Source organism: Narcine bancroftii, chromosome 6, assembly GCF_036971445.1.
Source record: "Narcine bancroftii isolate sNarBan1 chromosome 6, sNarBan1.hap1, whole genome shotgun sequence".
Classification (NCBI taxonomy): Eukaryota; Metazoa; Chordata; class Chondrichthyes; order Torpediniformes; family Narcinidae; genus Narcine; species Narcine bancroftii.
Genome location: NC_091474.1, coordinates 77,934,000 through 77,949,671, shown reverse-complemented (window position 1 = coordinate 77,949,671; position 15,672 = coordinate 77,934,000). Strand labels below are relative to the sequence as shown.

The 15,672-nt window shown below is 38.5% G+C and overlaps 1 protein-coding gene and 1 long non-coding RNA gene across 6 annotated transcripts in view; one reads left to right on the top strand and one right to left on the bottom strand.

The window, feature by feature from the left end:
* The window catches only part of dlg5a (discs, large homolog 5a (Drosophila)), a 159,136-nt gene that overhangs the window by 97,380 nt on the left and 46,084 nt on the right, over positions 1-15,672 (bottom strand). For all 5 annotated transcript variants that reach the window (XM_069885456.1, XM_069885460.1, XM_069885457.1 and 2 more), the window contains exons 3-6: positions 15,591-15,659; positions 10,476-10,650; positions 8,863-9,006; positions 42-225 (exon numbers count right to left, since the gene is read on the bottom strand). In XM_069885456.1, the coding sequence (XP_069741557.1) occupies positions 42-225; positions 8,863-9,006; positions 10,476-10,650; positions 15,591-15,659 (572 nt within the window). The remainder of the gene's footprint in view (positions 1-41; positions 226-8,862; positions 9,007-10,475; positions 10,651-15,590; positions 15,660-15,672) is intronic.
* LOC138736254 (uncharacterized) lies at positions 8,673-10,175 on the top strand. Its single transcript, XR_011340182.1, has 2 exons — positions 8,673-8,800; positions 9,962-10,175. It is a non-coding gene; the product is annotated as an uncharacterized lncRNA (long non-coding RNA).

Here is a 15,672-nt window from a genome sequence, read left to right as displayed (position 1 = left end):
CTTTTTGATAGAGAAATTGACAACATGTTCTCAACACTCACTTGTTGCTGCTGACTGTGTAGGTCAGAGATCTCCTTCTGATCCTCCTCATGGAGTCTCTTCAGTTCTTCACAGGTCTGTTGTGCATGATTATGTTCCCGTAACAACTGGGAGTTCTCCCTCTTGATGACCTCCATATCTTCCTTTAGTTGAGACTGATCAATTCGCAAGCGACTGTGTAACGTGCTGAGGTAGTTAAAAAGAAACGTTTTGGGAACTTGGATTTACTTTTACCAGTTGAACACACTGAATAATGGTTAATAGATTTAGAATATTACTGTGTATAATTTAAAATTAAAACCACTGCCTCCATTTTCCAAGCAAAATGTGTTCTTGTTATTTCAGATGAATTGACCTCTGATCCCTTCATGCCTCAACAGAGGTGAATCATGTTTGCCAGGAGACTGATTAGAACAATTGCTGGATTACAAGATAATAGACTTCATACTTTAACTGCTTTCAAGTTACAATTTTCCAAAAACTACTTTATATTTCACCCAAATTATCCCAAGGTATTTTTTTCCCCCCAAAGTTAACCAGCAAATTGTAGAAATTGATTATTTCACAGAGACAGATGATTTCTACAAGTTTAGTCAAGGGCTGACATGTCGCAAAATAAAAATCACAGAAGTTATCCAAATCACATGATACTTTTACAGGGAACATATTATTCCAGTACTTGAAAAATTCAGGGTTTAAAAAAAAGCTTTAAATGTAAGGTTTCTGTCAGGTTACCTTTGACCATATTTTCTTTGATGTTTTTCAACTTTGATCACTCAATTTAAGGCATGTAAACTACTTAATCTTTTTAAATGATTTGCAAAATAGAATGTGAACAAAGAGCATATTATACATGCCCTTGTTTTCTGAAAATGCTATTCAATTATTACCTTTTATTTGTTCTTTCCTTTTTCAATTATTTATCCTCCTACTCTTTAAAAGCTATTATTATCTGTGGTCAGAGATTCAATGACTTAACAATGACATGGTATTAAGAATACTCATTACTTCTCTCTGCTCTCTTCTATCAAGTACCTTAATTTACACTCTCCAGCTTTTAATTCCGTAACTTGTAGAAATAGTTCATATAGCAAATGTTTTGTTTGCTAGATTGAAACTGCATCTAGGTTGCTTTGCATCTCCAAATTTAATTTAGACCTACATCATGGTAATAGGCCCTTTTGGCCCACAAGCCCATGCTGCCCAATTATACCGACAACCCTGGTATGTTTTGATGGGCGAGAGGAAACCTGAGCACCCAGACAGATACTGGGAGAATGTACAAACTCCTTACAGATTGCTGTAAAATCAATGTGCTAATCACCAAGATATCCAGGCGCCATTTAGAAAAAAAAATATGTTTAATGACCTAGTGACTAAAGCTTGGAAACATTCTGCAAGCAAGTATTTAATTTTCATTTCCTCCTGTTTAAATCAGTAAAGCAATTCCATATGTGAAATGCAGCAATTTTTGATATCATTATAAAAATTGTGTGATATACTTAACCACAATATTGATGATCACAGGAAGGGCAACCACAGAACAACTCAGCCTTTTTAAAAAAAAACACCAAAATAAGCAAATGAAACACAAGAGGCTGTAGCTGCTGGAGGAACTCATCAAGTCAAAGAGCATCTGTGGAAGGGTAGGGCACGGCACTACATCAGGACCATGAGATGGCACGGCTAGCATAGCGTTTAACACAATGCTCTTACAGCGCTAGCAATTGGGACAGGGGTTAAAATCCCGTGCTGTCTGCAAGGAGTTTGTATGTTCGACCTGTGTCTGTGTGGGTTTTTCCCTGGTCTCCTGTTTCCTCTCACTGTTCGAAACATTCTGGGGTTGTAGGTCAATTGGATGTAATTGAGTGGCATGGGCATGTGAGCCAAAATGGCCTGTTACCTATACATCTAAATCTAAATTATGGTAAAATTAGTTGCCTACTTATTCTTAGGCTTGGCTTCGCGGACGAAGATTTATGGAGGGGTAATGTCCACGTCAGCTGCAGGCTCGTTTGTGGCTGACAAGTCCGATGCGGGACAGGCAGACACGGTTGCAGCGATTGCAAGGGAAAATTGGTGGGTTGGGGTTTGCTGGGTTTTTCCTCCTCTGTCTTTTGTCAGTGAGGTGGGCTCTGTGGTCTTCTTCAAAGGAGGTTGCTGCCCGCCGAACTGTGAGGCGCCAAGATGCACGGTTTGAGGCGAGATCAGCCCACTGGCGGCGGTCAATAGGGCAGGCACCAAGAGATTTCTTTAGGCAGTCCTTGTACCTCTTCTTTGGTGCACCTCTGTCACGGTGGCCAGTGGAGAGCTCGCCATAGAACACGATCTTGAGAAGGCGATGGACCTCCATTCTGTCTACTTATTAATAAATAATTAACTGCAGACTTCAGTTATGTGCATATGACTTGTTTTTGTTTCTGGATTTATAAATGGAGATCATCAAAATCAGTTGGAGACCTTTGTAACATTCCCAGTTATCCATTATTGGTTTTTTTTTTGTAACTTTACAAAGGTCTGTTAGCACATTGATTTGCTTCTGCATATTCTCAGCTTCAAAGTGGTGAATCGTCTCGCTCAAAAAAAATTGAGGTATTTTTGGTTCTTCAGTCATTCAGCATAAGTTGCAAAATTGTGTTATGAAAATGATTGTTCATCAGTTTGTCATACAACACCCAAAAGTAAATGTTGGATAAATGTGTGAATTTAATTCCAATTACTCTTTAGTGGGATGAATCTGGTCTCATTTTCCCATGTTAGTTACAGATTAAAAACAATTTTTTTTACCCTAGGTTACCTTTCTTTCAGTAATCTATAAAGTGGAGACCTGTAATTAAATTTTCAACTCCCTATAGTTTTCTATTCCATTGCAAATTCTTATTGTGAACTATAATAATGAACCATGTCATTTCCTTAAGCCTTTGGTATCACATGATTGGAATGAAACTGGAAAGTCTGCAGACGCTGTGATCATAGTAAAAACACAGAAATGCTGGAGGAACTCAGCAGGTCTCGCAGCACCCATATGAGGTAAAGATGCATATTTACCTTCTATTGACGATGTGAGACCTGCTGAATTTCTTCAGTATTTCTATGCTTTCACTGGTAATTAGGCCATTGTGAGTGTGCGGGATCTTTTGAAAGAATAATTATCTTCCCCCATGACTACCCTGAAACCTTGCAAATTTTTGCCTTTAAAAATATAGTAGGGAGGAGTCACGTGATGGAGTAGTGGCCAGTAGGAGAATACCAGCCCTCTCCAGAAAAGAAGAAAAAAAGTGAAGAAAAAGCAAAGCCCCAGACACACAAATCACAACAAATAAAAAATAAAGGTGTGGAGAAAATGGCACCTAAGAAAGAAAAACCAAAAACAAAGGAAAGACGCCGGAAGAGAAAGGTGAAGGCCTTACCTGCACGAAAAAGCAGGGATCTGCCGTGGAAAGAGGAGCCCGCTCCCAGAGGTTAGTGAAGACCCCGCAGGGTCACGACCCACCAACCGCGGGACTTCAAAAATGGCTCACTGAGCCAAACAGAGGTGCACAACTGCGCATGCGCGATGCGCAAGACAAGGAGAACACCGGCGGGAGGGGGGGATCAGCTGTGGAGTGAAACTCTACAGCACGAACAGCTGAGAGATGTCCGACAGCAGGGCTCCCAGCTGGAAGATGAAGAAAGCAACGGGAAAGGGAGGAGTGAGAAAGAAAAAAGGAAGCAAGAGACACAACAGATACCCAGCCCAGAAGAAGAGAACCAACATCAAGAAATCATGAAAAAAAAATACCCAACAAACTGAGACAAGCAGCTCAACAAGAAAGTCAAAAGAGACACAGATACAAGGAAGAGAAATAGAAGACACAAACCCAAGAGCAGACACAGAAGAAGAAGAAGAACACCAAGCTCTGCAAAGAGGAATAGGAGGTAAAATGAATGGACATTACATAGATAAAATTTTTTTCAATAACAAATGAAAGCATTAAAAGAATGGTTGACACTAGAATTTAGTGAAATGAAAAGAAAAATGAAAAATACAGAAGAAAAAGTGAGTAGAATAGAGCTGGTCATAACAGATGTAGGGAAAGGACTAGAAAATGTGGAAGAACGTGTAATGGCGGTAGAAATGGAAGTGAATGACTTAAAAAGAAAATTAAAAGAAAGTGACAAAAAAGTTAAAGAAACACAAGAGTTGTTAGCTCAGAAGATGGATATAATGGAAAACTATAGTAGGCGAAACAATATAAAGATAGTGGGCCTTAAGGAAGATGAAGAAGGCAAAAATATGGAAGAATTTATAAAAGAATGGATTCCAAAGGTCCTGGAAATGCCAGAAATGCAGGAAGGAATGGAAATAGAAAGGGCACATAGAACATTCGCCCTGAAACCACAGTCACAACAAAAACCAAGATCCGTTTTAGTAAAATTTCTGAGATACACGTCAAGAGAAAGTATATTGGAGAAGGCAATGGATAAAATTAGAGAAGACAAGAAACCACTGGAATACAAAAAATTTTTTTCTACCCAGACATAAGTTTTGAGCTCCTAAAAAAGAGGAAGGAGTTTAACGCAGCAAAATCGATCCTATGGAAAAAAGGCTATACAATTTATGTTAAAATATCCAGCGGTGCTTAAAATAGTTATCCTGGGGCAGGAAAACAGACTGTTCTCAGATCCGGAGAAAGCAAGAGAATTTGCAAAATTGTTGACAATTCATAAATCATTCTACTTAAGGTGACCATGATATTATCTACGCAAATCCTATTTCCCTACATTAGACCCGTCTCCCTCTATGACCTACAAATACCACCTATTCTACAAAGCCCTCAATTCCACTGTACCCCCAAAATGGTTGCAAACTTGCTTATCATATCTCCAAAATGCCAATTATTTATAAATATTACAAAAGGTCCCAGTACATATCCTTGCTTTACTGATTTATAGTCAGAACCTGCCTCCACCCCAGTAACACAATCCTCTTATCACCATCAATGCTGAATCAATTTTGCCAACACTTCAGATCCCTCGTTTCTTAATCTAACATATCAACCTACATGCAGGACTTTATCAAAAAGCATTACTACCAGTAAACTACATGAAAACCATATCTACCAGTCTGCCTTCATCATTTCTTGGTTATCTCCTCAAAAAACCCAGATTTGTGAGACACGAACTCCCCTGCAGAAAACTAATGACTCATTCTAACTAGTTCCTGGCTTTGCAAGTGAATATAAATCCTGACTCTTAAAAAGCTGGCAGAACATGGTATCGGCATAAAAGTCACAGTCCTGCTGTGAAACGGGATCTTTCTTGTCTAATATTTATATTTCATACTGTATCATATTGGCTTTTAAAACAATGAGTAAATTGGGATGGGCAATAAATGCTACCTTATCTATAGAAATACCCTGAGAACAAATTCAATTTAAACAAGTTTGGTTTTTTTTAAATGCATCAGCTAATAATATTCTTTTACAACACACAATATGTAACCGCCTTTTTTAAATACACCCACCAGTTTTACTGAGGCTGTTCTTATCGCTTTTCGAAAATGATTGCACTAAATTGCTCAGGCATTAAAATGGGCCAAGATCCAACGCCAGGTTATCACCCCAAAACAAATTGAGCAATATTCAAATCCAAATACAGGGGACCATTTGAAGCAGACAGTCTCCTCCTTTATTTTGTTTTCACTCTTGATTGTTTTATATTTCTGAGCCATAAAGAGATTTTCCTCTGGTACATGTCTCATTTTCCAGTCCTCTTGATATATTTTGTTCCCCCTTTTTACTGCATTGACTTTATTTAATTCTGTATGCTCAATACCTTTCATTGATATACAGAAAGAATTTTTTTAAAATACTCCACCAGAAATTTTCAACCAATTCCTTTACTAATCCAACATCTAATAAATACATCTATTTTTAAATAAATTTAAGTATTTCAGCATTTAATCAATTCAGTAAAGAATTAAAGGCCTATGATGTCATTTGTACATTTAATTTTTAATTCACAAATGCAAAATGCTTTTGTACATTGGATACAAAAGCATTCACTTACACCTGTCCCTCTACATTAAGACTCAAATGGCTCCTTTCTTGTAAACTTGAATAGCAAGTTTTCTTAAACGAGGCATCAGGTTACAGGTAAAATCGTTACGATATATATCAAACGTAAATGCTGTCAGAAAAGCCAGTGAAGAGAAGCGCATTTTCCATCAATAAGTTTCAATTATCGACCAATTTCTTCTCAACATCAGAAGAGGCAAGAACATTTCAATGCACCTTTCATTATGACTGCTAGAAGGGTTCTGCATTTCAGTGTTCCACCACGATTTATTTTTTTCCTCACTCCTCCCCATTTCTGTACACCTCCTCCAGACAGATCCCCCATGCTAAACTTTTGCCACACTTTCAGACAGCACCAACAGCATGCATTTCATCTAGTTCCTCTTGGTCTCATCCTATCAGATTTCTTGTTCTCTCCAACCCTCTCCCTTCTCTGCAACTTACACTATGTTTCTCTTCTTAGATTTCCGGTTTTGATTACATTATGAGCCCAAAACAATAACCGTTTCCCTCTCCACAGATGCTTCTTACTGCTAAATATTCCTGATAATTTGTTTTTATTCCAAGCAAAACCTTACAGTCCACAATTTCTCTTTACAATTCAGCCACATTTCTTCCTATATATATAGCAATTACAGGTAGAGAATTTTTTTATCTGAAACCCTTGGGACCAGACACTTTTTGGAATTTGAAATTTTTTGGATAATAGAATAATAGTAAGAGTTAATTAATTGCCCTGATTTCAGATTTGCACAAGTCAAAGGCCCACTCCAACTCGAAGTGTCTCTGCGCAGGGTTGGGGGGGGGGGGGTTGCAGCAGCTGCACTGGATGGGGGGAGTGAGTTGCAGCAGTGTTGGACAGGCTACGTGGAATACTCAAGCATGAGGTTACATTTAGCACCAAACGCGAGATTTGGAATACAGACAACATCTAAGAAAAAATAATTCTGTTTTCATAGGTTTTCAGAATTTCTGATAAAAGATTTTGTACCTGTACTTGCATACAGTGGTTCTCCCTGTGCAGATTAGCTCCCAAAATGTCTTCAATTACTCTTTCCAAATGTAAACTGAGCATGCATTACATCTCAAATTTTGCTCACTAAGTTTTGTCTCATCATGAAGGCAATTATCTACAATAATTTTCTGATGTGGAGTTTTTTTTATTGCAACAGGATTTACAAGCTAGAATGACAAAAAATTCATAAACTTCACGTCCCAACATTATTCTGTCGATAAATCAACACCAATGATGTCTGCACATACCCCTAAAATGTACTGGAGAGAATTCTGCATTTGTCAGTGGCTGCTGTCTTTATCCAATTGACAGTAACTTCCAGAAATCACCTCATACTCTGCTCAGCTCCAAAATCTCAAATTCTTATCAAAAATAGGTTATGTTGCTTGTAGTTTATTCCAGCATAATTGAGTAAACCAATAAAATTTTTTTAAAGCATTCTCAAATTGTTTTGATGTAAAAAACATGGAAAATTTACGTTAACGGACCAGGAAGCTATTAACAGTATACAAAGTCATAATTATTACTCAAACCCTTGGACCTACAAATCTTATTTTACATAATTCTTTCAAACAAGTATTTCTAAAAGTAATGGACTTAAAAATATTATTTTTGTTGGGAATGTTTATGTTCTTGGTTTTTTTTTTGCTCAGCCATATTTCACATCAGCTAAAATTGCCCTTTTTCCTTCCTGATTTGCTTTGAAATTTCTTTACATCCTTCCTCCAATACTGTCTCCTGCAAGGATGCCATCCTTTTCTCCTAATATCTCCTCATATGCCCTTCCATTCCAAGACATCTGAAATGTACTCCTTTTTCGGGGAACAACTTTTTCTCTGCTGTTGTCAACAGAGATAACTCCTGTATTCCCTCCATTTCTTGTGAGTTCTGCTTTCACCCACCCTCCCTCCCTCTGAACGGGCGTAGGGTTCCCCTTGAACTCACCTTTGACTCCACCACCCTCCCACCATACCCCCTATTCTTACACTGACCTGCCTCTCCCCATTGCCAGAGGGAGTCCCAATGCAAAATAAAGGAGCAACACCTTATATTTCAGATAATGAGTTCCCTCCCCCCTCTTCCAAGCTCCTTCCTTTACCTCCATTTTGTCTCTTTTCCTACCCACTGCCACCTCGACCTGGTTCCATCCTTTTCTACCCACATGTCACTAACAAGATTTCAGTTATCCCTTCACCATCTCATTCAGTTTCATCTGGTTTACTTTGACTTTCACCTCACTCTCCTCTAATAGCTTCAATTGTTTCCTCAACATCAGATTTTAGCACTGGTAGCCTTTGTCCTCTCTTATCAGCCCCATCTAGCCCTGCACAACTCACCAAACCTGCTTTTCTTGCTTCTCTCTCCCAGTCAACTGCCTGCACCTCCCCATCCTTCTCCCCTCCCTGGTTCGCCAATCACCTACTGCCTCCTGTCCAACCACTTCCACCCTGTCCTCACTCTGCAGTCTCAGTTTTGATGAAGGGTTCTGACCAGGAACATGACTGCAAAGATTCAGCAATGTATAGCAATTCAGCTTCCACTTCGAGGGGGGGGGGGGGGGGGCGATAGGTTAATATGCCAGTGTTAAATTGCCCCAAATGTGGAGGTGACAAGTAGAATCTTGGGAGAGCAAATTTGAATGTGCGGAGAATACAATGAGATTACCACACCTTTGTACAAATGGCTGGTAAGTGTCAACTCGGTGAGCTGAGAAGAATGATTCAGTTTTATGATTATGGCTCTACTTACTGATAAAAATCTGCTTCTTTGACTGCCTCTTCACATTTCTTCAGTGTTTTTGTGTGTTGGTTCTGCAGAGACTGCAGATCCGACATGGCTTTCATGCATTGCATCTTTAGTCTCTCATAGTCATGGCTTGGCTTAGGGCTGGGTCTGTACAATCAAAGAAAAGAAATGCAGTTGCAAAATTAATACTCAATGCAAAAATAAGAACATTAAAAACATGAATAGAGCAGTCCGTCCTTGAGCCGGCCTCACCTGTCTATTTGATTATGGCTGGATTACACCTCAATTTCATTTCCCTGCCTTTGTTCTCTATCCTTTGACAAACCCAAGAAGAATCAATTAATCCATCTTAAAAGCTTTAAATGAACCCCAACTCCAGTTCCTGCTGGATTATCATTCCCAATTTTTTTTAAAACTCTTGGATGTGAAAACAGGTTTCTTCACTGACTGAGTTTAAAATTATCTCAATTCCCACACACCTGAGGAAATAGTTTATCTTTGATCTGTCAAACTACCAGCACTGCCAACATTACAAAACAGGAAACAATTGTTTTGCTTACTTTCTTTTATATTAATTCCAAGCATTAAAGTGGCCCATCAGTACATATTCCATCAAAGTTGGAGGTAATTTATTAAACCAAGATAGTATTGTTGAAAACAGCACCAGTTAAATAACATAGATCCCAACACACAAAGTCCGAGTTTAATTCTTACAAAAAATCTGAAGGTGAAATTGAGTAAACAGTAAAAATGCAGTGAGGTCCTTGATTTTAAAATCACAAAAGGGCTCTTCGATACGTCAATTCTGATTACTTTCCAACACAAGTTAATGGCGAGACTTACAAACCATATGACGAAAATTGCTATCAAAATACCTCGCCCCAATTTCATGAATTGATGCAATTGTCCAAGACAGGCTCACAACTATTCCATTGGCTAGCTCTTTGTATTCATTTGTATTATCTCTTGAGCAGAAGTAATTTAACATTTACAGGAATTGCACAATACCTTTCAAAATAAATCAATAACTAGCTAAGTCATAGAGCTTTCAGCCTCGAATTTTATTGTAAACTAATAACACATTTTATATGTTCTGTGACAGATGACTTGCTCAAGACAAGTTATTTTATCTGGGTATCTCGTGACTGTTGGGGTCTGCTTGTTCCTTTGCAACAAAGGAATTATTAGAATACAGGAATGATCCTTCTGAAGGAAGCTGAGACGGAAAATGGTCATTCTTTCTTCATCAATGAATAATTCTTGCATCTACAAGAGAGTTCAGCAGGTTAATAAATAAATGAATTGGATGAGTCAGATGGCAATATGTTTATTCTGGGATGATTACATGTTTCCTGATTCTGGCATTCCTACAGAGAATGAACAATGCATTTATCACATGAAGCCTTGACATTCATTTTTACATTAAAGGCACCATATTCTTATGATAATGTCATGCTTCGAGAAAGTTATAGGGTCAGGAACTGAAGTGGTCAGAGTGTTTTGAACAGAAATTTGAAAATCACTCTTTTGGAGCAGAATGGTCTAATTCTGCTCCTACATTTTAACAGCATCTTTATCAAGGACACTTAAGTGTACCTGAACTCTATGATTTGTACCTGCAATCATCAAATGTAGAGCCAGGAGAAGAAAGTGCCAGCTGCTTGCGTAACTCATCACGTTCACGGGTGACTTGCCGAAGTTGATACACTATGGCTTCTAACTTCTCACTCATCTGTCTGGTATCCATGAGAGTTGGTGGAGGAGAAGCTGCCTTCCCGGAGGTGCCTGTCCCTAGTCACAAAAACAATGATTACAAATCCACCACCTTATTTAATCCACTGAGAAAGCTACCCATATGAAATTTTGAATAAACCCTTGTTAAATGTACCTTGAAAAACGGTGCCACACAGAATGTTGAGGCTGACTGACCAAGATCAGGACCAGAAGCCCACGAAAGCATCTCAATTTTCTTTGATCTATGATTTGATGTCCTGATATTCCTTTATCAATTGCCCATTTATCCTCACTCTCCCATCCACTGATCCTTGGTCCTCTAGAACTCTGACCATTTCCACAGGACTGGTAGTGGTTCAGCTTCAGAATACTATCCATTTTAGACAAGAAATTAATCACTGCATGGAAGTGAAGCCACAATGTTGCAAAGTCAAAGATCTGAAGCCCTCTGTTTCCTGTCCCAAATTAAAGTCAGAATTTTGCTTTTGTTAAATGCTCCAGAATCCATACTTCCTAATCGTGGATTCACCAGCAAAACTAACCACGAGAGGCAATTTTAAAAAATCTTAATTTTTATTGCTTACTTCCCAGTATATTAGGATTAGAAATCATGCTTAAATGTGCTGATTGACACAGATGAGTGCAGAGAGTCTTGAATAATGTGTTTTGTTATGACATTGATGAGAAAATCGTGCATCTTGGCGCCTCACAGCTCGGCGGGCAGCAACCTCCTTTGAAGAAGACCGCAGAGCCCACCTCACTGACAAAAGACAAAGGAGGAAAAACCCAACACCCAACCCACCAATTTTCCCCTGCAACCGCGTCTGCCTGTCCCGCATCGGACTAGTCAGCCACCAACGAGCCTGCAGCTGACGTGGACATTTACCCCTCCATAGATCTTCGTCCGCAAAGCCAAGCCAAAGAAAGATGAGAAAAAAAAACGCGTCACACTTTGTTATTGTACGGGTTCAAACTAAATGCTGGTCGGTGCTACCTCTTACAATTTTTGGTTTTCAAATATTTTCAAACAAGCTGATTTTCTGCCCTTCAGTGATAATGATCTCTACAGGATCCCAGTCGCGTCCCTCCCCAGATCAGCCACCGCCACTACAACCACCGTCATTCAATGATACACCAAAATTGAATCTTTTTTTTTGTTCTTATTAATCTTTCTCAAATGTCTATGTAGCACACATTTGTTTAATATTAGAAGTGTTTTGGGTCATTATTTAGAAGTTTTTGTGACCAGAAATAAACTGTAGGATCTTGACTCATTTTTATCATTGAGCCTATGGTAAAATTGGACACCATCTAGTTGGGTCGTTTCCTAGGCTGCTCCTTCTCACGTGGGTGTGGGGAGGGGTAATGTTCCCCCTGTTTCTGGTGCCCTGCGCCAGTCCACAACTCCTACAGAGTCTGCATCCTCATGGTACTCTGCTCAGCACAGGTGAGAATGCAGACCTCTGAGGTTGCAAGATGTTTTAAGAACCTTAGCTCCTCTAGACTGCTTCAAGCCATTAGCAACTGGGCTGGGCTGAAGAACCCTGCTGAGCAGCACTGTCTCTCAGTTCCTCGCTCTCCCAGGATTGCATCAGTGCTTTTTGTTTAAAGTAGCTGTTTGGCTGCAGCAAGCAAAAATTTTCGTGCATATGTACATCGTTCTTATGTTATGAAAATTAATTCATTATCATTTTGGAATATGTAAGATTAAAAATGGCCAGAGTCCAAATGGTTAAACAAACTGACTTTTGCTTTGTGATCTGCATGGCCAAATTACTAACAATCCAATTAAAACTTAAATGCATAATAATTTAAAATGTGTGAGCAATTTTTTTTCCAGAGATATTTGTCTAGATGATATAGCATTATTAAAACATCCTGCAACCTCAGAGGTCTGCATCCTCACCTGTGCTGAGCAGTGTAGCATGAGGATGCAGACTCTGAGGGAGTTGTGGAATAGCGCAGGGCACCAGAAACAGTAAGAACATTTCCCCCTCCCCACACCCCCATGAGAAGGCGCAGCCTAGGAAATGACCCTACTGGACGGTGACCAATTTTACCATAGGCTCAATTATAAAAACGAGTCAAGATCCTACGGTTTATTTCTGGTCACAAGAACTTCACCAAACTAAATAATAACCCCAAAACACTTCTAATATTAATACATAGGGAGAATGGGTCACAGGAAAAATTAGTGGGTGAATGCAATGGGCTCTGTGAGCTGCCATGGACTCGATGGGCCAAATTCCCAATTTCTCTTAGGGGGTAAAGAAATATGGAAGAGATGTACCATTGCTGTTGTTAAACCAACGTATAAGGGGAATTTGAAATCTTGGATATCAATGAAGTACGTAATGAATTTAAATCAAGTATGCTGAGCATGGACAACACTTTCTTGTTTAATCTTTTAATAATAATCTTTCAGTAATCTAGACAGATATCTCTGAAAAAGAAATTATTATGCATTTAAGTTTTAATTGGATTGTTAGTAATTTGGCCATGCAGATCACAAAGCAAAAGTCAGTTTGTTTCACCTTTTAGAATCTGGCCATTTTTAATCTTTTATAATATATAATCCAGACTGAGTTTTTACAGTACAAACACCATTATGTACCAGCTGGTGGTTGGGTATAAAGCCAATCCTGGAAAATGGGGACACAAAATATATGCACTTGTTGGTAGTCCCTGAAAACTGGGACATGGAATCCAAAGAGTTAAAATTTCCACTAACGTGGTTTGGAGCTCAAAGACCACTCCAGACTTCAGCACATAATCCAAATGAACGACCCTCCTCAGACAACAAACAAATTAATTGGTGATTAATCTTACTGCTGTTTCTGAGAACTTGTTGGCACAAAATGGATCCCATAGTTGCCAGAGCAACAGTCTGCATGGAAAGATTTATTTACTTACAGTGCAAAACATGATGTGGGACTGCCGAAATAACAGAACTAATTAAATGCAAAGGAAGGCTATCCTGTTTATTTCACAAGTTACCAGGATCTCTATATATACATAGTTTGCTCAGACAGAAATAAGATATTGGGACGATCATTATGGTTCAAAGCTTATTAATGTCAGAATAAAAGTAGAAACCTTTTCTTAATTTTTAAAAAACAATCATGATTGTCCTATTGCACCTTATACTTTAAAAATGATTAATCAGTTTCAAGGGTTTTTATAAAATGCTGGAAAACAAATGGGCACTGTGAAACATTTTAAAACAAATCTTTCCTTTCTCAATAAAAACAACTTTCAACATATAAATGTTCAATGGCCTACAAAATCTATGCAGAAAAATGCAGATTTTCACTTTTATTTGCATGTACCCCGTGCTTTTTCCAAATCACCTTCAGTGTCGGTGAAATTCTTTCAATCACAGTTTCTTGTTTGGAGAATAATTTACTTTCTGGGTTTACTACATGAATTTTAATGATTCATCTAGTGTCTAGATATTAATTTTAATATCTTGGTCATCTTTACTGATCTTATTTTTTTATATAAACCCAAGATAAAACATATGAAACTATTTTGCCCCACGTTTATAACCTTGACATTCTTTGAAATGTAAGCTCCCTGAAAGATGTATAAGGAATTCTGTGGTTGTAATAATTTGTTTTAGCATTTTGTACTAGATTGTTGAATTAGATTTAAATGGATGGAGTGAGATTTTGGAAACAAAACTGTGCAGTTATGGATTCATATATAAAATGAAAGTCACTCAACCCCATATTTCATCCTTAATCACACTTTCTCATAATCCTGCAATTTCTGCTCATCCATTTATTTCCCTTTGAAAGTTATTAACTGAATCAAACTGCACCACTCACTCAGGCATTCCAAATGCTCACCATTAATTTTGGAGGAAAGTTTCTTGATGCTCTTGTCTTTTGTCATTTCCCTTCAACTTCCTTCAGTTCCCTTCTGCCATTGGAAATATTTTATCCATCAAATCTCTTCAATCTTGACTGATCTAAACGGAACCCAATTTATCCTGTCTAGCTGTTATAACTGTAATCCCTTATTTCTGGTTCAATTTGAGTAAATCTCCTCTGTCACCTTGCCAAAGCCTTTAGTCCTTCCTGAGTAATAGGTTAGGTAAGTTATTAAGGACACCAGTCATACCTAGAATAATTCACCTATTGAAACAGCTAGACTAAGTACCATAAAATGTATGTTTTATTTCACTCTTGCCCTCATATAACCATAGCCATATAACTGTTTACGGCATGGAAACAGGCCACGTCGGCCCTTCAAGTCCACGCCGGTTCACTTGAACAACTCCACTAGCTTCCCCCTCCTGCTCTCCGCCCATAACCCTCCAACCTCTCACATCCATGTACACAACCAACCTTCTCTTAAATGACAGAAGGGACCCTGCCGCAACTATCTCTTTTGGAAGATCATTCCATTCTGCCACCACTCTCTGAGTGAAAAAGCATCCTTTAATATTTCACCTAAAGTTTTGCCCCTTTACCCTTAACTTAGGCCCTCTTGTTCCAACCTCCTCTGCCCTCAGGGGAAAGAGTCTACTTACGTCTACTCTATCTATTCCCTTCATAATTTTAAATAACTCTATCAAATCCCCTCTCAGCCATCTACATTCCAATGAATAAAGTCCCTGTCTCCTTAATCTTTCTCCATAATCTAGATGTTGTAAGCCAGGCAACATCCTTGTAAATGAATGAGATTCCAAAATATACCTTAGTTGCAACAAAGTGATAGGGAGATGAGGATATCTGCCAGTTATTGGGCTAAGGTGGTTTGCATTGAGATGCATTAAAAGCAACCATCGTCACATTTAGTTGCTTTCGAGTTGTTGAAGAGGGATTTTTGGATCTTGGATTGAGAATATGGATCGTTAGGCATGAGATGACAGTGGCACGTTTGGATGAATCTACGCATACCCTTTTATACATTCACACTTTGGCTCATATATGTCAAAGACACAGCAACAATGAGTTTGGGATCGATCACTGATAAAGTTGAAAACTTACCAATACTGCTGAGGGAACTGCTACTTTCTGAGTCAGAAGGCATTGTTGACAACACGCTATAGGTAGATCCTGAAAAATAAAT